The 23569-nt window shown below is 33.8% G+C and overlaps 2 protein-coding genes across 2 annotated transcripts; one reads left to right on the forward strand and one right to left on the reverse strand.

Annotated features, from left to right (window-relative positions):
• Positions 1–938: 938 nt before the first annotated feature.
• LOTGIDRAFT_137999 (hypothetical protein) lies at positions 939–9245 on the forward strand (the record flags this gene model as incomplete). Its single annotated transcript, XM_009048376.1, has 14 exons — positions 939–1409; positions 2961–3089; positions 3542–3639; positions 3925–4057; positions 4544–4639; positions 4859–4955; positions 5349–5466; positions 6281–6373; positions 6692–6752; positions 6959–7064; positions 7475–7554; positions 7891–8064; positions 8587–8750; positions 9131–9245. The coding sequence occupies 14 exons, from the start codon at positions 939–941 to the stop codon at positions 9243–9245; spliced, it is 1935 nt and encodes a 644-aa protein (XP_009046624.1).
• A 3395-nt stretch (positions 9246–12640) lies between these two features.
• On the reverse strand, positions 12641–19669 carry LOTGIDRAFT_224684 (hypothetical protein). Its single transcript, XM_009048377.1, has 15 exons — positions 19125–19669; positions 18550–18594; positions 17979–18107; positions 17472–17569; positions 16716–16848; positions 16361–16456; positions 16037–16133; positions 15623–15740; positions 15308–15400; positions 14938–14998; positions 14571–14676; positions 14148–14239; positions 13629–13802; positions 13122–13285; positions 12641–12787 (listed from the first exon to the last, which is right to left on the reverse strand). Exons 1-15 carry the CDS (start codon positions 19617–19619, stop codon positions 12673–12675), a joined length of 2016 nt encoding a protein of 671 aa, XP_009046625.1. The 5' UTR covers positions 19620–19669; the 3' UTR covers positions 12641–12672.
• Between the last annotated feature and the right edge of the window lie 3900 nt (positions 19670–23569).

The raw sequence follows: 23569 nt of genomic DNA on the forward strand, positions 1-23569 counted from the left end.
AGTGATGTGTTTTCGAGTGTACGTGGGATATAACTTACTAAGAGGTATTTGTGAAATTTGAGAAAGTAGTAGAATGTTGTCAATAGATGAACGACATAATATCAAATCTAATGTTACTGTGTTTGATTAATGTTGCCTACTCACGGTCATTGTGCTATCTGTCCTTTCACAATATTGCTGAAGGTAAAGTCTGTCACTTTTATAAAAATGTTAGTTAAGTTGGTTAGTTGAAGTAATTTTTTTATGAGTTTGCATTTTAAATAAGAACACTTTCGCGGAAAAGAAATGAATATGACCCGCATTAAGACTGTAAGATTTATCCTCCCTGAATTAATTCAAGTAGTGAATAAAAATCTGTTGACATTCAGAAGACCATCTTACATTCCCTATATTCTTTGAGATCTCATTGGTTCATTGGTTGATGAACGCAAAATTTTCACGCGTTAATTCGATGAATGGTTTCGCCATCAGTGATCACTAAGGAAATTTGTAGTTCATCGGTAGCATGTTGCACGTGACAATAAAATGTAAATAATATTATATAATTTTAGAAAAAGTTATTTTTTGACGTCCATTTTAATGAAATTAAATACAATATATGAAAATGATGTAGTCCCGATTCTTACGTTTTCTTTTTGTTAGCACCGAAAAGTTGTCTGAAAGTGTGTCCGGTATTTTCTACCAAATAGTGTACAAAGACGACTTTCCATTTTTATTCATGCTGAACTGTTTCACCGGTTATGTCAAATGATAAACTAAATAGACAAAAAAACAAAATTGGATTTACTAAATGTAGACTTTTCTACTTTTTGATATTACACAAATTCATCACGGCAGTTTATGTTAATTTGTTCTTTCAGGATATTGATCCAAAACCATTGAATAAAACATACGCGCACTGACTGTTCTATATCACAATGGGATCCTTTATAAGTCGTATGAAAGCTGACTATTTGATCTATGTTGGAACTGGTGATAAGAAAAATGCAGGTACTGACGCCAATGTTAAAATTATTCTTGAGGACGAAGAAGGACAGAGGACTGGTGAAATTGAATTGGACAATTTCCTGAAAAATGATTTTGAAGCTGGAAAACTAGATGTGTTTCCTGTGGATAAAATAGTAAATCTTCGACTGGGAAATATTGCGAAGATAGAATTTTGGCGGGACAATTCTGGTGCTGGAAGTCACTGGTTTGTGGACAGGATTCTAGTGGAGAACAGATTAGTCAATACGACATTTGCGTTCCCTGTTTTTCGTTGGATTCAACCAAACAGGCATTACATTATTAACCACTTGGATACATCCTTACCTCAATTTGACACATACCGAGAACAGCGGGCCTTTGAATTGGCCGAGAAGAAGAAGGCGTATGAGTATACACAGAAAGCTCCTGGAATGCCGGTTCAGGTATGTAGTGAGTTCAACCATCGTAAAATCAGAATTTTAGCTTTAAATGAAATGACATGAATGGAGTTTTACGTCCTACTTTTATGCACCATGCAGGATGCGATGAGGGAAATTTTGCCAGGACAGCGTCATTAGCCTGCTCTTTTTCGATTTCCAACTGTCGAGGGATCTTGCTTCGTAAAGAGCTAAGCCTGTAAATCATCACTAGAACAATAATAATGATAAATAATAACAGTTTAATAAGTTTCGGGCCGAAGCCAAAGAACCATATTACATAAATATTTATAGATATGAAATTATTTACAAAAATATAAAGCCGGATGATAGATAATATAAAATACATTACAAAGATTACTTTTTAGAGTCACACATAGTTTAACTGCAAGAAATATACCTACTTTGATAAAGATTCTAAAACAACAGGGAAATTATTTGACAATATATTAATAAAAATCTTGATGAGATGAAATATTGATACAGGGAGCTTAATAGTTAACACTAAAGCCTCATAAATAGGACATATATACAGAAAGTGAAAATCTGATTCTATTTCGTTTCCGAGTGGGATATATTCTGCCAATTACCTGAGTCATGAACATAGCATAGGTATGGTAAGTATTAAATCAACAACTATCTTCCATTTATTGTACTGCTCGCTCATACGAGTAGAAAATAATTGCCTACAGTCTGCTTCTAAACACGTATAATTAAATTCTCTATATCTCTCTATTATGTTCTGCAAAAATGTACAAGACAAATATGCCACGATACACCACAACGGAGGAGGCCAATAATATGAAAATATTCAATAATGATCATTCAAATTAAATAAAACAAAATATGGAAGATGTTATGAACATATGATCCAATTTTTTTATCATCTTGTTACGTAGGTTACATACAAATTTGTGACTTACGAAACCCAAGTCACAATATCAACATTGGTTTAAAATTGCCACCAATAAAAAGAAAAATCACAGAAGCGTATCCGAAAGACAATACAATCTACATGAAAATTTCAAGTGCCAATATTTGGCTTGTTATCATTTGCACGACATCATGTCAATACTATGCATGTTTGTGTTTTACAGGTTAAAACATTACCAGCTGATGAGCATTTCTCTTTTGATTATAAGGTAAGATATATTCGCATATTATTATTGTTATCTGTTTAAATAGAGCACGGGTCAAATTCACAATTATGTCTAGATTGTAGTTAAGAAATATTGATATTCTGGAACCTGTGCCAATCATATCATCTTTCTCTGATCCAACCGGAAATGGAAATATTTTGCTTTGATTATTAAACGTCTAGTTTGCTCAGGCACGTAGCTAACTCAAGTGCGATGTATGAATTCTTTCATGCGACATTCAACTACATTATTCGACAAGTTTATCAAGACACGCATCACCAAAATAATTATGCATAAGTGCAATCAAGATTTCCGCTTTAACCGAGTGAAATTTATACAAAAAATGCTTTTTTATGTTGAGGGAGAGAAGAGCACGGAAGATTCTTATGTATATTTATTGATTTATATTTATATATAGTGGGATCTGTTAAAGAGTAAAATTAACCTGAAAGCCAAAAGTAAATTTGTGGCATTGACCTCTGGGCGCTGGAATACACTGGACGATCTAATCAATGTGTATGATAAAAATGATTTCCCTCCGCCGAAGGTAGGTTTTTATTTTACATCTTCATTGCTGTTTGACTGATTTATTTGAAGTTATTTCAGAGTCAACCTGACCTAGATTCTGACCAGAGTTCAACAGTGTTTTTCTGTGACCTGTTTTTCTGTGCATCCATGACTCATGGAAGTGTGAAGTTTGAGTAGTATCCTATTCTGAAAAGTGAAAGGAGATTAGCATATCGCGGTGTTTTAGTATCCTATCAAAACTTGCTTTTGCCATGCCCAAGATTGGCTTCACAAAAATTTTGATTAAGTTCTAGAGATTTCAATGGATAGAAGATCTACGCTATTTAGCCTTATTACGAGACCCATAGGAAAATGTGATCAAATTTTAAACTTGTTTAAAAAAAACCCACAAAATTATTTGGAATTTACACCCAAAAGTGTCGAATGAGCTGAAATTACCCTACTAAATGGTAAATTTAAATTTTTTTCCAGCATGCTAATGGATGGAAGGACGATGTATATTTTGGCAATCAGAGACTGGCCAGCCAAAACAGTACTTTAATCAAATTATGCACATCAATTCCAGAAAAGTAATATACATTTTTAAATTCATAGTTTATATTTGTAATTTCACAATACATGTAAATGTGAAATTTTGTATTTTCGTTTAGTTTTAATTGTGAGCTGGATGATTCTAATATTTCAAAAAATCTTCAATCTTAATTTTAACTTTTCTCCAGCTAATCTCGTCAGTCAATATAATTTCCTGTGTGCAATGAAGGAAATTTTACGTTTTTACAGGATTTTCACGTCATAACTTTTCTCGCAGAGCTAGTATTCCATACTATGAGGGAAACTGTAAATCTTTATTTCAGATTGGCTGTAACAGAAGACATGTTAAAACCTTTGCTTGAGGGAAACAGTCTTCAGTCTTTGATAGATGATAAACGTTTATTTATAGTAGACCTTGATATTCTTGAGGATTTAGACTGTAAAGATGGAGCCATTGTAAGTATTGCTAGACAGTTATTGCATCGAAATGCAAACTCTCCAAATAGCCGAAATTCGAACAATATCTTCACACTGGCAAGTCGGATAAATTGATGCTCATTCGTTTGCTTGTTTGAAGTATTTTCCTTTCCGTTTTAGTGTATGTGCAAATCGATGTATACGTTTGATTCAAGCGTATGTTTTCAGCCACGGGAACATGTCCTCAATTGATGTTTCATTATCCAACTACAATATATACAATATATCATGTGTCTTCACAATACACGACCTGGGCTTACATTGTTTCTGAGTACTCAGAGAATTATTTATAGCATATTCTACTCCATACTACCCGAGACTGTGTCTGGTATCCAATCCTGATTTCACTTTCTGTCGTGATCTGGGAACATTATTTTCATGCTTAATACGATTTGGGACACATCCAAATACTGCTTTACAGCTTTGGCTGGAACTTTACACTTGCTGTTGAACTGACCATTTCAGATGTGTAGCCCAATAGCTCTTTTTATGGTAGATAACAAGAAACAACTGAGACCAATAGCCATACAGCTATTTCAACAGCCTGGTACAGATAACCCGGTGAGAATTAGTATTAAATTGTCTCATTAAAGTTTGTTTTTAAATCCGGTTTCCTTCTGGCGTATCGACAGGTTGAAATTGATAGAGCATTTCTAGGGTGTCTAGACGTATGCGTGGGATGGAATCCGATACGAGATGCAAGCTATCTAGACATGACAGTAATGTCGCTTTTTCTGTCTCAAAAGTTGCGAAATTATGATATTGTTTTGTATTATTCAGGTATTTCTACCAACTGATGATCCTAATTTATGGATTGTAGTAAAGATGTGGTTTAATAATGCAGATAGCACTTACCATCAATCACTAACTCATCTTGGTAGGTAAATCCCGAAATTAATGAGAGCTGACGTGCTTGTTCCGCAAGCTCTGGGCATTTATTTTTTCCGGATTACAAAATAATTTAGGTATATATACAGGGTTATAGTCAATTTGACACTTAACCGAAATGGCCCAAAGTCAATATAACATATTGAAATAGTGTTATTTTTTGTCAAGTTGTTCAATGAAATCAAATATATAAAATATTATTTTGGTATCATTTTGACTTTTTCATAGGGCCATTTTGGATTGGTGTCAAATTAACTATAGGCCCCCATATACATATTATTTCATCTTCATCGTGGATTAACACTTGTATTTAGCTATGCCTTCGTGAAGGTTCTACAAATTTTATGTTTGGTACGAAATAATAGTTTTCTTTTTATTATAGGGTATACTCATTTAATAATGGAAGGTATTTGTATCTGTGGAAATAGAAACTTGTCCTTGTCACACCCCATATTTAAACTTTTGGCTCCACATTTTCTCTTCTTGATTGCAATAAATAAGTGAGTATTCTTATACAAAAAAGTTATTTTATATCATCTGAATATCATTGCATTGGCACTAGATTAAAACGCAAAGATCAATTGAAGATCCAATTGCATCATATCACGTGACTTGATAATGGGGATTTTTTTTTTTTAAACTGTAATACTAAGTTATGCAACATTATTGTTTTTCGATGAAACCTTTGTTTCTCACTGAAATGCCAAAATGCTTGGCCAGTTGTTTTCGCAGCAAGCAACACAATTCTGTGGCGAGGTATTATGGTGGAAACATATAAGTATAGGGATCAGGCCACGTATCCTAGTGCTAGGATGTCCTGAGTTCTTATCTTCTAACATTGACCCTAAGATCGTTTCGAGAAAACCAGGCCTGGTTCCTTGCTCTGTATTCTTTATTTAGTATTATCACACTATGTCCAAATGCCTACATAATAAGGGCAATGGGAAATCCAGAATAACCAGGATACTCTATATTAAATAACATATTTTTTAATTGGCACACCACTGAATTAAACTAACACAGTTATCATGTTCACTTATTCATGTATCGCCTAATGATTATGACATAGCCACTACTGCTCAATGAATAACATAGATGTTGTGATATTGCCACACGACTGAAACCTATGTCTATGCTGATGAAGCATACGCTTATTGTCAAATGATCAAACAAATGACATTATACGTATTTAGTCCTGAATCATTTATGTGTTGTCATTTTGTCAACGGTCTGACACACTTATACAGTCATCAAAAACATTTGTCTGAGGTATACTTATTAATCTATTATCTTTGTTCATTTAATTTTTTGTAGTCGTGCGTTACAATTGCTGGTCTCCGTGGGAGGTTGGGTTGATAAGACTATGAATTGTGGAGCTAAAGGTTTAGTTAATCTTATGACTAAAGGGTGAGTGTTTCCCTTCTTCCTGCAAAATCTAACTACCCATTGGTCAGAGAGGATCTTTTTGTATTGTCATTTCATCGATTCCAATGACTATGATTTAAATATAGTAATTATTAAATGAAATGTTTTCACAGGGGATTCTTTTTTGTAAACAACTAATTCATAAGCATCACATGACTATTATGGCATGATCACTGTTTCGGAATACTTATTGCTATTGAGGTTTTCAATAAAAATTATTTATGATATTTTTTTTATTAAGACATGTAATTTAATAGTTTATAACTTTAAAAAAAATCATGTTGTGAACTCATGTTATAGTGTGAAAAATTGGTCCATGGTAATTGATGGAAATCTTAAAGAAGATCTGAAAAAGAGAGGTGTAAGTCATATGTTATTTGTGGTCTATAACTCATGTCCTTTGTTTATGAATTTAAAGATAACAAAAAGTTATTGATATATGTATATGTACAAGTTTTGCTTTTAACGAGTCAACGTAATATTAATAATTATATGACTGAGATATCAATCAATCAATCCTAGTTAGGTAAGTCGGTATCTGTAATTTGATTAACACTATTTTTTCAGGTAGATGATCCAAATGTTCTACCAGGCTATCACTACAGAGATGATGCCTTACTCCTTTACGATGCAATACAAAATTACACATCCAAATATGTAGATTTATACTATGGTAGGTAACAACAAACTAATTTAACTTTAGGGTGTTTCTGAAGAAGGCAGTAAGCCGAAACGTCAAATAACAGGACAATAATAAAGTTTTAATTGGTTTCCCCTTTTTGGGAATTTGTGATATAATTTAACAAACTAATTGTTTTTTGAGTGAAGTCAACTGAGAAATTTGTGTGTCAATAGAAATGACTGTTTTTTCCTATCTGACAAACCGAATACCCCCTATTTTTGAGTATTAATTGATAATCGATCAGCAAGAGACAAAAGCGACAATTCCTTTAAAAGGCCTCTTCAATCTGTTTCTACAAACATTTTTTTTTATAATGTATCGAACCGTCTCTCCGGCGCTTGGATTTAACCAAGGAACATCTTTTAGCACCAAATGTTACTAATTTACCGACTAATTTTCAGACTCAGAAGAGACGATTGCTGGTGACGATGAACTGCAAAGCTTTGCTAAAGAAATGGCCTTAGAAATAGAAAAAGGTGGTGTCGGTATAATTGTAAGTATTTTTCGGGATATCCTGTTTACTGCTTACTTGAGGGGAACCATCTTTTTAAATCTTTTTAATCTTGATAAATCTTCATAATGTCCAAATAACGTGAACTTTTAAAGGAGGTTTTCTCGGTTGTGTATGTGTATCGGCGACACATATATACTTTTTTTCCATTACTACTTCTGTAGGTGATGCATTTCCATTAAAATTACCTTTGAGTGGATGGTTATAGCTAAATAATCAACTAATTTCAAAGGTTCTTTTCTGTAAAGGGTAAGGGAAAACAATACATATTTTCTTTTTAACTAAATTTCTATTATTATTTTGTAGGGTGTGCCTAATAATGGTGTGCTGAAAACTAAGAAAGATATAGTAGATGTGGTGTCGTGTGTTATATATACATGTAGCGTCTCTCATGCTGCTGCCAACTTTCCACAATATCATTTTTATTCCTTTCCGCCTAATTGTCCTGTTACTATGAATGGCACACCACCAAAAACTAAGGTAATACTATTAAGTCATAAACACAATTCTGTAGCTAAAAAAATACACAGATTTCTAAATTAATGAAATAGTTTTAGTTCTTTTTCTACTCTTTATTCAGCTATGTAACGAAAACTAGACTCGCGATGTCGCAAAAATCTCTTTTGAATTTTTTTATTCAAATGGATACCTAATGTGCACAGACCCAAGGTATATTGTTCAGAACGACTGGATCCTCAATGACCGACAGGAGAAATCAGCGCCTGTTTTATTATTTAATGGTCCTCTCTTTCTATCAAAAAGCTTTCAGCTGATATGTCCAATAGCCAAAAAAAAAAGTTTGAGCTAAATGTAAACTCGAAATGGTAGATGCCGACAGCGAGACTAATTCATTGTGGTTCATCCAATGTTGCATATTATCTCGTTTGAAGCAAAATATTTTTATCCCAATAATTTGATATCTAGTTCTAAAACACCATTCAATTCACAACATGTTGATTTAAGATATTTTAGCCTTACCTTATGTTTTAATGCTTTTGTCAGGATCCGGTTGATGCTGATTTTATGTTGAAGACACAAGCCGACAAAGATATTACACTAGATATCATGATTGTTACTAAACTTTTGAGTAATAGGGGTACTCAGAGTTTGGGTGATTTCGAGGTGCAATACATATTCGACCCAAATGCATTAAAACTGGTTTCCGAGTAAGTAGTTACCTGGTCATATCTTTACAATATTATCTAACACTTATACGTATTAATAACCAATATCTTAAACCTGGGTAGTGGATGTTACGGAGACAGAAAACTCATGTGAACTGCCGCCAATACCTCCTTTAGATCTACCAAAAGTTAATGATGTAGCATAACTACTGTAAAGATGTTACTGTTGCTTTCTAAGTATCAAGCATCCTGTGCTGTCATCATCATCACAAAAAACGGATGGAAAACAGATCATTATTTTCTTGAAGTTAGATCAATATTTCTTTATGGCATGACTTTGTTTCGTCAGCAAGAGTATTTTAGATTTCAAAAACTGATGCGTATAATTCACTAACCGAGTCTTCCTTTTACAACTGTTTCAGATTTCGACAAGAATTGAAGAAAATCAGTCAGACGATCAAAGATAGAAATAAAACCAGAGAGTTTAAATATGATTACCTTGATCCAGAATCTATTCCAAATTCCATTGGTATTTAAAAAAAAATTGGTGTCAATTGTTTTTTTGGTGCATGTTCGTCTCTATCACTGACAATCGCTTCCAAATATTTTTAATGGTAATCTTGTGCGGAAACACCGAAAATTGCATTTACTTTAAGAGATTCGAAAAAGTTTTTTTGTAATTTAATTTATAACGGAGAGTCTCGAAGCTGCTTCTTGCATGATTCTGATTTCCTGTTGGACGTCTGTGGTTCTTGTAATTTCAGAATAAATTCAACATATTATGATACCACTGATAACATTAAAAATTTGATAAAAAAAAGAAAAAAGAAATTATCTACATGTACTCCATAATAAAAATAGAAATATTAAAACGTAACCTAAAAAAACATGTTGTAACTCTGTGTCACTCTATGCGATATCTTATATACGTTGGTGCAAGTTTACTATATGTGCCTTACAGTTGCTATTGATGGTATTTATATATATTTATCTTAATCTGTATATTCCTTGCAATTGTTTTGATTAATTATATTAAATCTATCTATATTCTACACCCTTTTTGTCCTTCAAGTAATCATACCTACATTCTATTGTCTTGTGCGTCAGTGTCCCTTTTGAAAAATTTACATTCATTTACGTTTCAAATTTCCTATATCACCGATAACGTAGTGATGTGATCTCCGCTGATAATGTATATAAAAAAAATGACAAGACGATGCACCACATCTGTCTGTGTGATTATGTTGGATTTTTGTTCATCTGATCGTCTCATATTTTTGGTTAAGGTTCTCTTGTTAATAACAAGTCTCAATTAACCTCGCATTATTTTATTTCGCTAGCCTGGCAACTTGGAAGCGGGACTTAATGTTAATTAACAGGAGTTGTCTTGCCGGTTTTGTCTCAACTTTTCTTACAATAACTGACTATATTATTATTATGATTTTTTCTAAAAAGTACTGTGATTATTGAACATTATAAATTCTGCCTTCATCAACCTATGAACGAAAAAAAAAAACCTACACCCAAGCCTTAAATACCACATGAAACTGTGCTTTTACATAAACACTAAGTTTGTTTTCGCCTCCCTATTTTACATGTAGTATTTAGCAGCAATGACAGGTGGGGGTTCCAGCAAGGGTATGCGTACTGTTCTCTTCTAGTCACTTGATGCCACTTTTCATCATTAAATACTTACTTATAGATTCACAGTTCACAATTGAAATTGGAGAAATATATTGTCACCAGTTACGTCCCTTAATTGTCGCCAAGTCCCTTTTTTCTGTTGAATGCTCGTTCTTATTTGTGGTTAGTTAACTTAGTTAACTTCCATGAGCAAAACGCCATAACACTGCAGTGCCACACAAAAGATTTACACAAGTGTAATGGCGTTTTGCTCATGGAAGTTGACTATTTTCCAGCTTTTGTCGAGTACTAATTGATTGATTACCAATAAAAAGTACATCGGAGACATAAGTAAGCAGTCCTTTTTTCAAAAACACCAAAAATGAAAAGCAGAAACCTTTCACGAACAGATAAACAGCTTTGTTTACAGTTGTGCCCATTGGAAGCCTTATCTTTTTTTTAATATACGTTGACACTATTTTCTCCACATCGCCCATATTTTAATAATATTGACAGAACTTCAAGGGCCTGTGGTATGTTCAGTAGCTATGACGGATGTTTTGGGGGGTTTATTTTGAGAATAAAATATAGTTTTATTAGCGGTGCTTGTTTACATGAATGGCGGCATGCAGATACATTGCCTATAGGTTTACTGACAATTGAGATAATCAATGATTGGATATTTAGAACAATAGGTCAAAGGTCGTGGTCAGTTGGCTTAATAATCAACAAAGGCATTCGTCGTTCTCAAGCCAAGCACTGAATGTCCTATATCGTAACAACCCCCTTTTCATAAAGAAAAGTAAAATTAACGAAAATAGTAGTAGAAGTCACTGAACTTAATTTAAGGTGCCTTGGCTAGGCTTAAATGTCTGGTTCTTTACTGAGCACAAAAAAGTCTTATCTTGAGATTTAGGTAGCAAAGTCAGTAAAACGAGCAGGTCTGCGAACATCCCTCGTGTGTGTTTTACTAACTACATCCATTTTGTTTTAGAGATACTTTAGTAGGTATTTGTAATGGTTGGCTAATATCTGGTGATCAGCGTTGGCATTGTTAGCTTTGTGAGTTACATCTTTCATATTATTTGATGTGTCTTCCAGTGGTAACTGTAGTTATTCTATACCACGAGTTGACTCTATGCCTGGTTCAGTTCTTGTTTCGCACGAACTTTCTATTACATCTGTATTCGTGACCATCGATGTCTACCACATACGATCTGGAACTGAGTTGGCGTACACATGTACCAAGCTTTCAAGTTTTTGATTTATGAATAACATCTTTAATTTTTGACGCTATGTTCTCTGCTACTTTATCTACAACACTGGGTTTGAGCAGAGGAGCTGCTGTCGGAAGCTGCGTCTTGGTTCTTCGTAACACAAGTCGTTGGACCGGACTGCTGTACATTCCTTCTGCAGAAGTGTTTCCCCAATCTAGTATCCTCAAGTTTATATCTTGATTATCTTTCTTCGCTTTTTTTGATAAGATTCCTTGCAATCGTAACAGCAGACTCAGCCTTTTCATTTGATTGACTGTGATGATGTGATGGACTTGAATGTTCAAACCCATAAGTAGAAGCGAAATGAAAAAATTCCAGAGCAGTTAACTGTGGACCATTTATATCAGGAATACCATGACGTCCAATAAAGGGAAAATAATTATCAAACACGTCTGATTTTTAACTTTTCGTCACGAATGACCAAAATCTTACACCAATTAACCCGCATTCTGAAGCTATCGCCTTCAGGAGAAGTGCACGAATGAATTTTGTCTGAGCTGATTTCTCGTGTGTGTGCCTGACCTAAGAGGAAAGTAGGCGGAGCTAACGTGTGCTACAACAAATCGCTCTTTTTAATCAAAACTCGTGACTTGCACGAGCTTCTATACATCGGATAAAACGGTAACGTAATCAATGCCGTAATACTGTCAATCATTCTATTTATGTATTTTGACTCGTAAGAACAGTGATATATATATATATTACTTATACTTCTAAGGATTTAATATTCGAAGATATAGGAGCAATCGAAAATTTTCTTTTGAATATTTGTGAAATGACAGAAAGAATTTAATTATGAGCTCAGAATGGTCGGAGAGTGGGTGTGATTAAGTAGAGGAAAACTGGTGCTTAGATCACCATTAACTAAATTGAGAAGAAACAATCTAGAACATCCGACCTAGAAAGACCCCACTACATCAGGATCGAAAACATATGCTAGGAAACCTCTATTTTTATTCTCGTTACCAATACAATAGTTCAACTACAACGTTTGTCTGTATTATCCGAAATGTGTCCAAGAAAAAAAGAACATTTTCCTTTCACACTATTTATTTGTTAACATTTTATATACTGATCGAGTTTGGGATATATTCAGGGTCTAGATTAGTGTAGGGTGTCTTCCTTGTCTTATTCCTTTCCTTTATTTCCAAGCTGATCTTTCTCAAATCCGAACGAAACCTGAAATATGAAAGGGACTGGATTAGTATTAGTGACTAGTAACATGGAATGAAAAAAAAGAAAGTTATAGGCACTGACTTCATCCTTCTTCCAATCTTTACTTGTGTTGTTTTTTTTTTAGTAATGTTCACCAAAGGGCGCGATGGTCAACCTGGTGACTAACAAAATTTCGGAACAACTCGATTTTCAAGTTGCTTGCAACTGGTGGCATTTGATCGGTTTTTATTACTATATTATATTCCGCTGTCATTTTCTTTTTTTTCCCGTTTTTATTTTCATTTACATTTTGCTTTGGGTTTCAATGGCTTTTCATTAGAATTCAAATAATACTTACTCTTCCACAATCTTTAAAGCACTGGGATCGTATATATACTGAACTTCAAAGTCTCCAAGACTTTTGGTACCCTGTAAGCTTAGTATTTTGGATACCACTAAAATATCTCTGGTGATGCTTTTGTTTGGTAGAGAATCCATTATAAAATCTTCTCGAATCGGATCCTGTTGTTGGTATAAATAATTAATTAATGGATTGATTTTGGTGACAAATGTTCATGAATATATATTTGATTGCTGTGTATTAGCTGTTATCATGACACATCACGGTCTCTTGCTTTCACAAAAAGAAATGAAATAAGATTGAAGCGTGGCCTGAAACCTAATGTGCTGCATTGAAGGGCAATTTGTTAAGACAGCGGTATGAGCCTGCTCTTCTTTTCAACTGCCCAAGATTCTTCTTTTTGCGTTTCAGCCCCTCCAATCTACATCACTGGGAGACGGTTTGTAATCGTCCTATGATGGGATGATGAGAGAGCATTTTACTTGCAACCCCAATGTCTCCTACCTTGGTTGATGGGGGTACACCTCTCATTGTAGCTGGATAGTTCGGAGGAAATGCATAGTTTTGATATATTGGAAAGTTTGTTGCGCAATGCATCACACTGCAAGTTACTATTACACTTGTAAACAACAAACTGATATCTTCTTTGGTCTTCAGCTCCCCGTCATTTGGCACACCCTATAATAAATATTAAGTGCCTTAAGAGTTACTCATAAAAACTAGGCTTCCCTGCAAAATGTACACGCAGTATGATCTGCAATTATTATTGTTAAATATTCGGCTTATCTCGCAATAGATCTATCTTGGAAATCAATTACATAAACTACTGCATCAAACCAACTGGATACATGTACTACAATTCCGTAAGTATATGAAGTTGAAACATATCATTAACATGTGTACCTCTTACCGGAAATAAATTATAATGAAAATATGGCCTTAGGTCTGTTTATTTACTCTCATTTTTTGTAAGGAACAACCAAACAGTCGGTCTATTGTAAAAATAACATCAAAGCTACTCACAAGAACACCAACTCCACCTTGTGATTTTGGCATTGACAGCTCTTTGCCAAGATTCTGCAATTCCCAATCGCCTGTAATTTTATCTTCAGAATCTGGTTTTTAAAAAAAATACAAATATTAATTTATCAGATTCAGATTCGAATTGTTTCAAGACACCACTGTTAAATAAACTTACTACCTCTTATTAACTTTTATTTTTGCATATGTAGATGGTCAAACTGCAGTACAAATTTTAAGACGTCCAAATTAACATAAAAGTCCTCTACAAGCTGCAATATGTGTATCATGTTAACTGAAGTGTATCAATAAATGTGGCGATCGCACTAATGAAAATCTTTGCTCGAACAATGTGCTTTGTATCATAAAAAACTAAACCTTGTTGACGCTTTTAAAGTTCTCTTTGTTTGTTCACAAGTAACTCACCATAATACAAAGAGACGTAATTTTCAACGTATTTCTGTATTGCATGATAAAGAAGTAAACTGTCGTCTCTAAAATGATACCCTGGTAAAATGTCTTGGTTCAAAACCTGGAAATACATTAATAGTTTAAAGCAAGACCGAAAATAAAAGTTTTTTCCATGTTATTTTATGTGTGTCATATTTCATAAATATGAAGATACCAAAAGAATGATGGTCCTTTTGTCAGATACATTATAATATAAAAAGCTTAAATGCACATTACTCAAAACTGTACGTTTATCTTATTGCAGTAATAATTCAACGGTAACGATTGACTTCTAAACGTTTAACTGATACGAGAAGTAGTATATACACAAAATATATCTTACCCCTCTTGATTTAAAATCGTTTGGTAAGGTACCATGGAGATCAATTCTCCATTCATCTAATCTGCAATAAGTGAATAATTCAGTCTGACTAAAGAGCGCAAACAAGTGTAAACAAGGATTGCAACAGTGTATCCCACAAGGACAATATTTCTGTATAAGCAGGCTTGGTACAATATAGATTTATTACCAGACGCCTTTCGACATATAAGCATTTTTCAATAAGAACTTATAAAAGCACTGCCAAATCACTTTATGCGACGTCTATGCTATTTTGTTTAGCATGAGCATGTTTTACATAGTCTATGCGAATTAAAATGTCATTATCCAGAGCCTTTTTAAGTGTTTAGCTGTATTTCAAACATAGCCTCACCCTTTTTCAATTAGTTTGAACATTCCTTTAGCACCAATATTCATAACCTTATCAACCCAGCCACCTTCGGATATAAGAACGTCTAGACCTCGTCTGAAATGAAATTCGATAAAATGAATCATCCTTTTTTAAAATATGTTCAGAAAATACTGTTTAATGTAAGAACGATAGCGCCTAAGCCATTATTTCAACACATGCCAGAACTTGAAAAAAGAATTTTGCAAACTAAAATAATCGACAAGTATCTTATATTATGTAGATATTCGTGCTTCCGATAACTATTTTGACGTCGGCAATTAAGGTAGACATACTTACGTGTTAATAGCAATGAGAAAAAGGAAATGTGGAGCCAACAGTTTGAACAATGGGTGAGATTGTGAAAGACATCTGTGAACTGCGATACACACACCTTCCATCAGCAGATGAGTAAACCCTGAAATCAGATAGCATGGGAAATACTGAATATTGTTCAGGAAATTACAGGCGTTCAAAGTAGATTTATAGGTATTCCAAAGAGGTTTTCTAGTCGTTAAATTTGGCACACTTAAGTTCCTATTTGCACCATCCGGCTTTCTGGCAGACGCCACTATCACAATCGTGGAAATATATTACGGGATCGATTGCATGTTATATTAATTAGTAGATTTTAGAAATTCTTGTTTATTTCGCAGCAGGAAACTTTTGAAATCTTTGGAGATCAAACTTATTTGAGGAAATATTCATTCATACCTAAATGTGTCTGAGATTGATGATGAGCCGCGTCAGCATTATTAAACCACATTTTAGCCAAGTTCCATAAATTGGGATCATCAGATGGTAAAAAGATCTGAAATAATCCAACAAAAATGTTGAATCTTTTGATTTTGTCGAGACAGCCCTCCCCTTTCTACCATGTATCATCAATTTTGGTTTAAATGGCTCTATCAACCGAAAGACCAGTTTGTTCTGAGGCTGTTTGGAATATATTTTAAGTCGTAATACCAAAGTCGCCTTGGGATTTCGAATTTGATTCGGTGGACGTCATGGCAATATCACTACCTAAGCACTACTTACCGGATTATCAGGATCTGGATCTTGATATAACTGAATGGCTATTGGTCTTAAATCCTGGTTTTTATCAATCATGAACAGTGCTATGGGCGCACATACCTACAACATAGTTGTTAAGAGGTTTTAAAACTTATAGCAATATATAATGAATACACAGTAACAAGACATATCTACAATTTATGATATAGGATACACAAATGTTAATTTCAAGAATTATGTATCATAACTATTTTTCAAGCGGGTTTTACAAATCTGAAATCATTAACGAAAGGTCCGTTAAATACACGTTAAGTAAGTATTCAGACGAAAGATTATTCGAATAACCGGTTCAAAGATTTAGCTGCTCGAGTATACCTACACAATAACCTTCTTTAGATTCCGCTTTCTCTAGAACATTGAAATCACATATGAAAATGCGATTGTTGTCCAACAAATACTGTAAACTGTTGCCTTCCAATATCGGATTTAACATTTCATCTGTAACTGTCAACCTAAATAAATATACAAACAAAACACAATCAAAGCATAGTATGTCGCCCATTACCAAGTTTTCAGTAATATGGCCACATAATTGCATGGTTAAATGATCACAAAAATTTGATCACAAGGTAAATTTATCAAAATTGTATGGTGGAAAGGTACATTGGTTACAATAACATGATCGAAACGCGATTTGACCACAGCAACATGATCAATGTACATTGGTCATAATAACAAGATCAACATGTAAAATGTTCACTAAACCTTATCACTAAGTAACATGACCATCATGATTATATCACTGCGACCAATCTACCATGTGACATATTAATGTGACGTTTGTTGCATACCAAATTACAACGAAACCTACTACCTGTATCATACTTTGTGACATTGCGATAAGAGTGCCTGTGACAAGTTTACCCTTAGACAAAATAACTGCTACCAAGATATTGTTGTGTCTAATGTTTCCTTTGACCATCTCCGTGTGGCCTAAAACTGCCATAGTAAATTGGTTATTTGCATTCCTGGCATTGTATATGCTAATTGAAAAATACAATTCCCTCAAGTGTTTTAGAATTATGAAATTAAAATCGAGTCTCGACAATATACGATGACAATAATTATATCTTACTTGTCCGGAATAACTGTGCACAACTTAATCAGGGAATGGTTACAGCCAGTAAGCCTTTGTCGTCCAAAATGAACGTCATCTTTCCATGTGTTTGCAGCCTTCAAAATACAATAGCAAGGATTTAGTTGATATGAAAAAATAGCCAGTAAAATACACAATATTGGATTAAAACTTTGCCTTCAAAATGAAATACAAGGGAGATTCGAGACGTGCCTCCTATTTTTCTACGTTAAATATGGCAAACAATAACTGAGGCTGAGGGAAATGTACCAGGACAGCGCAATGGCATATTCATTTTTTCTATGCCATCTTTTCCTATCCGAAATACACTGTCAGCCTCTACGACCTACCGACTGGAACCTGGAATCCACAGGTTGCAAGCTAGCATCTTAACACCATGACACCGTGATAGCGTTAACTGGTTATGAGATATACTATTCACAGATATAAGCAACTACTAAGATACTACTTCGCAGCAACATATTAATTCTTAAATCCATTACTTACCTTTGGTAACGGAAGAATATTTTTGTCGAAGAGCTTTTTGAAATCTTCCAGACACTTCCAACGTCCTGCCGTTAGAGCAGACAGTTTTGATTTGGCAATAAGTTTAGATTTCGTAACTACTATGTCCCACTGTAAATGGAAGAAAGAAGACGTGTTTAGCAGCGTAATTTTAAAAAAAAAACATGCAAGATTTTCATTATATCGCCAGATTTTGTCCTTACATGATATACCAGTATAACAAAAAAACAATATTATATAACACACTTTTTTAATAAGGTTGGGCACATAATATGTCGTTCAAATCTTATATGATATACCAGTACCATATGTTATGAAACTCTACGGTTTCAATTTTACATATCATTCTCCATGTGAGCTACCAAGTGTTGTCAAATTAAATCAATAACAACCATTACAATAATCGGGATTTAGTATAGGCTAACACATTTCAATTCTTGGATGTGCAGTGGCTATTTTCCAAACACATACTCAACCAATAACTTATTCACTTTTTTCTTTGTCAACAGCGTGAATATAGACGGCGTAGTATATAAACTTTGATTAATCTTACCAGGTAGTCGAATGAAAACTGCTCATCGTCTGGAATATTTTTGATCTTAAAGAGAAATTACCATCGTGAACAATACTTATGATCTTCTATTTAAGTTGACAATGATATTTTAACTTTTCTTTGGCAAAGTGAATCAAAGAGAATTAATACAATGGTGATTTTCAAAGAAGAATCACTTTTAATTCGTATTTTCATCAAAATCACCGCCAAAAAAGTAAGAAAAAGCTTAAATAATGGACAATTTTTCGAGTGATGAACGCAAACATTTACTTTTTTTCTGAATACAGGATGCACTTTTAGGAAAAAGGTCAATCCAATGTTGCGGCAAAATTCAAGATCTAAATGGTCTGTCTAAGACAAAGTAACAAGCTTATTTCATTTTCTTCCAATTCCAAACTACAATATGGGAAATAAGTAAGGCGTGTACTGGCTTCATTGTTATTAGTAGTGGCGGGTGTCGCTAGCGAAGCGGACCATGCTTACTCTTGCAGGATACACAACTATTCGATTTTTACCCCGAGTTTGCCATGCTTTGGACGAGATTTTGATTGACAGATTTTTTATTCAAGACTCACCTGAACAGGCATTCCAGGTTGCTTTTGTCCATATTCATAAACATCTTTAATCTCTTCCATTTCAAACTGTCTCTGTTTCCAATGTTCGTCCAACTGAGGAAGCGATGTGTCTAAATGAATAATTCTGTAATGTTGTAGAGCTTTAATCCATTTAAATACTGGGAAAATGTAAATTTCTTTACTCTTACAACATTTCACTGAAATTATGTTCACGAACCAATCACTTCTAATACCATCATCGTCTCTCCAGAATTCAATTTTAGAGATACTGCCATGGAGCATTGCGGATTGTTTATGCGGCACATGAAACACGTCCTCTTTACCACTTTCAAAATCGTCCGACCATTTGTTATCCAATTTGATTTCTTCACTCTGTTGTTCATTTTCGTCATGTAAGATGATTTTCACTTTAGCATCTGTTCCTGAATTTTTCTTATCCCCCGTCACGACATAAATGATATAGTCTGAATCTGGTTGACTACAACCGGACCCCATTTTCAAAACTGCTGTGAGTTATTAAGTATATCGTACCTTCCAGCTGTTTGTTATAGTGAATGATTACATATTTTCTTAAACATTTACCCGTTCAGATTATGTTGTTATATAAGGCAAATTAAGTCATTGAAATAAATTAAATAACGTATATTAACTTACATAATGTAATCAGATTACTACAGATAATCTTTTTCACGAATAATTTGTATATCAACACGTTTATTTCACACCATTTACTTCATGGTGTTTGAATTCAGTACATAAACGATGGGTTGTAATTTCAAAATTGAAAGACGATGAAGAAACTTTTTTTTTTTCTACAACGCTGACGTTAATTTGGTTATGGTAACGCTCAACACTACAAAATTTTATACAGCAATTCCATTTGTTTCCAGCCATGCCGTGTATCGGGCGTGCTTTTATGGGTATAAAGTAGATTTCCATTACGACCCCTTTAATTGCAGAGAAAAATGGATCAGATTATGATATATATCTATAATTCATAAAATGAGATGCAGGGCATGAGAATAACATTAATAAAAGTATATTATGATAGTATTGGAAGTTGAATTTTAGATGATGGATTGAGAGGTCCTCAAATAGGCCAATATGAAAACGTGCCTGAAGACTGCCGAAGATCAGGACTTTGGATTCAATCATCGTGTCCAAACCACACATCCATTCGTCATACTTCTTCGTTAATAAGACCATGTCAAAACCCGTATTCGTGATACTATGGGATTCAATCAGTCAAAACTGATCTCCTTTTATTTTTAACAACATTTGAGCTCGAAAAGTTATATTTTAATCTCACTGTGAAGAATTATTATTGTAGTGTACAATACATCACATTCAACAAATGGCACTGGCGTGAAAGCATTATGGTTTATCAATGGAAGAAGCCATTATGTGATGAGAATGTAATAAGTTATGTTTTGGTAGTGCAATTCTGTTAATAGATATTAACCCCCCAATGTGCATAAAAGTGAATTATGAGCACTTTTTTTTGGCGGAAAAGTGCCAAGAAATCCAGGTTTTCATGGATAAAACTACAAAGTATGGCAGATATGGAATCGCGGTTTGTGGCATTGCAAAGCTAAGATTTCAAACTAGTTGCAGTGTAAATTTCATCATCCTGTCTCATCGATTTCCGAAAGGTCAAAAAGGCGTATTTGAAAAAGTTGGCTATGGGCCATATTTGCCTCTATGGCCAATATGCATAAGAAATGTCAAAAATTATTTTCTGTTCTATTGCAGATATTTGAGTTTGTTTTTTATGATAGTCCATGTGATTATTGGTGTAAAATTTCAGCATTGTAGCTTTGTAAGTTTTCACGCACAAAATTTATTTGTGTTTCACCACTTCTTGTGCACCAATATGCAGACTGCATATAGCTAGTTTGAAAATTTAGAAATTTTGATTTGATTTCTTGTGTTTTTTGAAGTCCTTGTGGGTCTAATTAGTAGTAAAAGACCTAAACTTGAGCCAAAAAGGTGTATTTGAAAAAGTTGGCTATAGGCCATATTTGCCTCGATGGCCAATATGCATAAAAAATGTCAAAAATTATTTTCTGTTCTATGGCAGATATTTCAGTTCTGTCATGTCCAGATAGTCCTAGTGAATATATCTAAATATATTTAATTTGGAAAGGACCCCAAACATTGATGAAGTTCAGGGTAAATTGTAAATTATTTAAATTCACATACATATCACAAATGTCCAAAATTTGGGGTAAAAAATGTAGTTCTATCTAATTTTTCTCATTGACACTGTCATTTCGAAGGGTAATTTTTGTTCTTATCCCATCTCGCCTGTATTTGTTGCCATTGGCATTTCAACAGGCAATGAGAGCGACAAATTGCAAAGTTTCCCCCTCACTAAACCCCCCTCCCAAACTCACACACACACACACACACCCAGAACCCCAGATTTTAGGAAAATGAGGTAAAAAATGTGGACAGAGGTCTCGGGATTTCTCGGTAATTTTCGGAATGACCTCTGTCTTGAATACATTGTCGAGTTTTCCAATCCGTTTACGGAAAATATCAGCAATCCCGATTATAATCGGGATTTCTTGGAAAGTTTTGTATTGCTGCGTAGACCTCCGCCTTGAATTAAGGGACGAGTTGATTATTACTGTTCAAGGAAAATACCAGAAAATCCCGATTACATGAATCCTCTATAACACAATTAAATATATCATTAATTAAATAGAGTTCCGTACCTTTAATTACAATTCCATCTATCTCACTCTGTTCAGTTTAAATAGGTGTTGTATTCAGCCCTTTGCACTCTGTATAGTGCAGTTACTGCAAGGCTTTCGGAACTTTCAAAACGCACATTGTGAAGTGCCCTTTCTAACCTTGTCTGTCTTAGTTATTTTAGAACTCTAAGCGTCCAACATTTCGACAAAAAGGCGTGAACTGTTGGGGATATGGGCACGTTAGTCTAAAATCATAGGTAATCGGAATATAAGTTTATTGCTATAGTTAACACAAGGAATGACCGGTACAGAAAAGAGAACGGCCAACGATATTTTAATGGAAATTTCACAAAAGCTAGTTAAAACATTCTGCAATCAAATTGAAAAACTTCATTTTTATCATGAAAAATGGTCAACGTTGTTTTTTCTCTTGTACTAATGTAAAATTTCCTTCTTTCTATTGGATTTGTTGACACATCATATTATTGTGTTTTCATTTTACCCCTAAAGCGATCATTCCAACAGAACTGTCAGATACCTTCATTCTGTAACACTGCCATGTTGAAAATAACTTTTCTTTTTATTACTTATGATCTTTGCAATGGTGGTGTCATAAAACGCTTAGTTTTAGTGAAATTTGAAAAGATGCAAATAGATGATATCAGTATCCCCGATAGACATACATACAAATTCATACCTCTTTACAATCCCTTTTAAATTCGGCAAGAGGAATAATTCACGTCTTTCAAAACAGCTATTATGATTAAGAAAACTCTGTTTTCATTGATTAATTGATTAATTAATTCATTCATTCATTCATTCATTCATTCATTCATTCATTCATTCATTCATTCATTCATTCATTCATTCAGTAATTTATCCATTTAGTAATTTATCCATTCAGTAATTTGTCCATTTAGTAATTTATCCAATTAATTTGTTCATTCAGTAAATTATCATTCATTCATCGATCTAAAATATATTCGTGCTGATGAAATGTTAGCCTGCCGCCTTTATTATTAGATTCTTATAAACAGTACTACAATGTTGTGATGAGTAACGGTCATTATATTGATAATCTGAGATGCCAAACTTAAAACCAAAGGTTTATTACTTAAAACTTTAACGTTCTGAAAAACTAAACAAATCTGATCAAAAATTGATAAAATTCTAATATTTGGAAGTTGGTGAACCAAAGCTGTAAAATATTTTTCAACTTCGGGGTTTTCTGAAATAAAATGCGACACGGATTAATAATCGTTTTTCTTCGGACCACAATAATATTAAATTCACGCCCTTTGACCGCATGCAAATTCTATTGAGTCACACAGCACGTGCTAGACGATAAAACATGGATGCTAAAGGTGATGTGAAAATTATAGCAGAATTCTGTGTATTAAACGTCATATATAAACAGTTTTATGAAAGGTCAGTTAAAAACATTGTTAAATCGATTTTGTGACTTTGGTCTGCCAACACGAATATCATGACATATTCAGTAATATTTTCAATTTCATAAAAGTGTAGTCAGAACCGTTCTGTACTCTTTCGTGTTGATGTTTGTCAATCGTATTTATTTTTTATTATTAATTCATTCACACATTCTAACTTTCAGCAACATGTTTCGACAGAATGAGATGAGTGAATGTTTCTCGAATCGACGAATATCCTGAAAAGAACAGAGATTTAATCAGAAACGTTTTGACCTTTATTTTTCTTATTTCATTCATTCATTCATTTAAAAGG

Source organism: Lottia gigantea (assembly GCF_000327385.1).
Source record: "Lottia gigantea unplaced genomic scaffold LOTGIsca_120, whole genome shotgun sequence".
NCBI lineage: Eukaryota > Metazoa > Mollusca > Gastropoda > Lottiidae > Lottia > Lottia gigantea.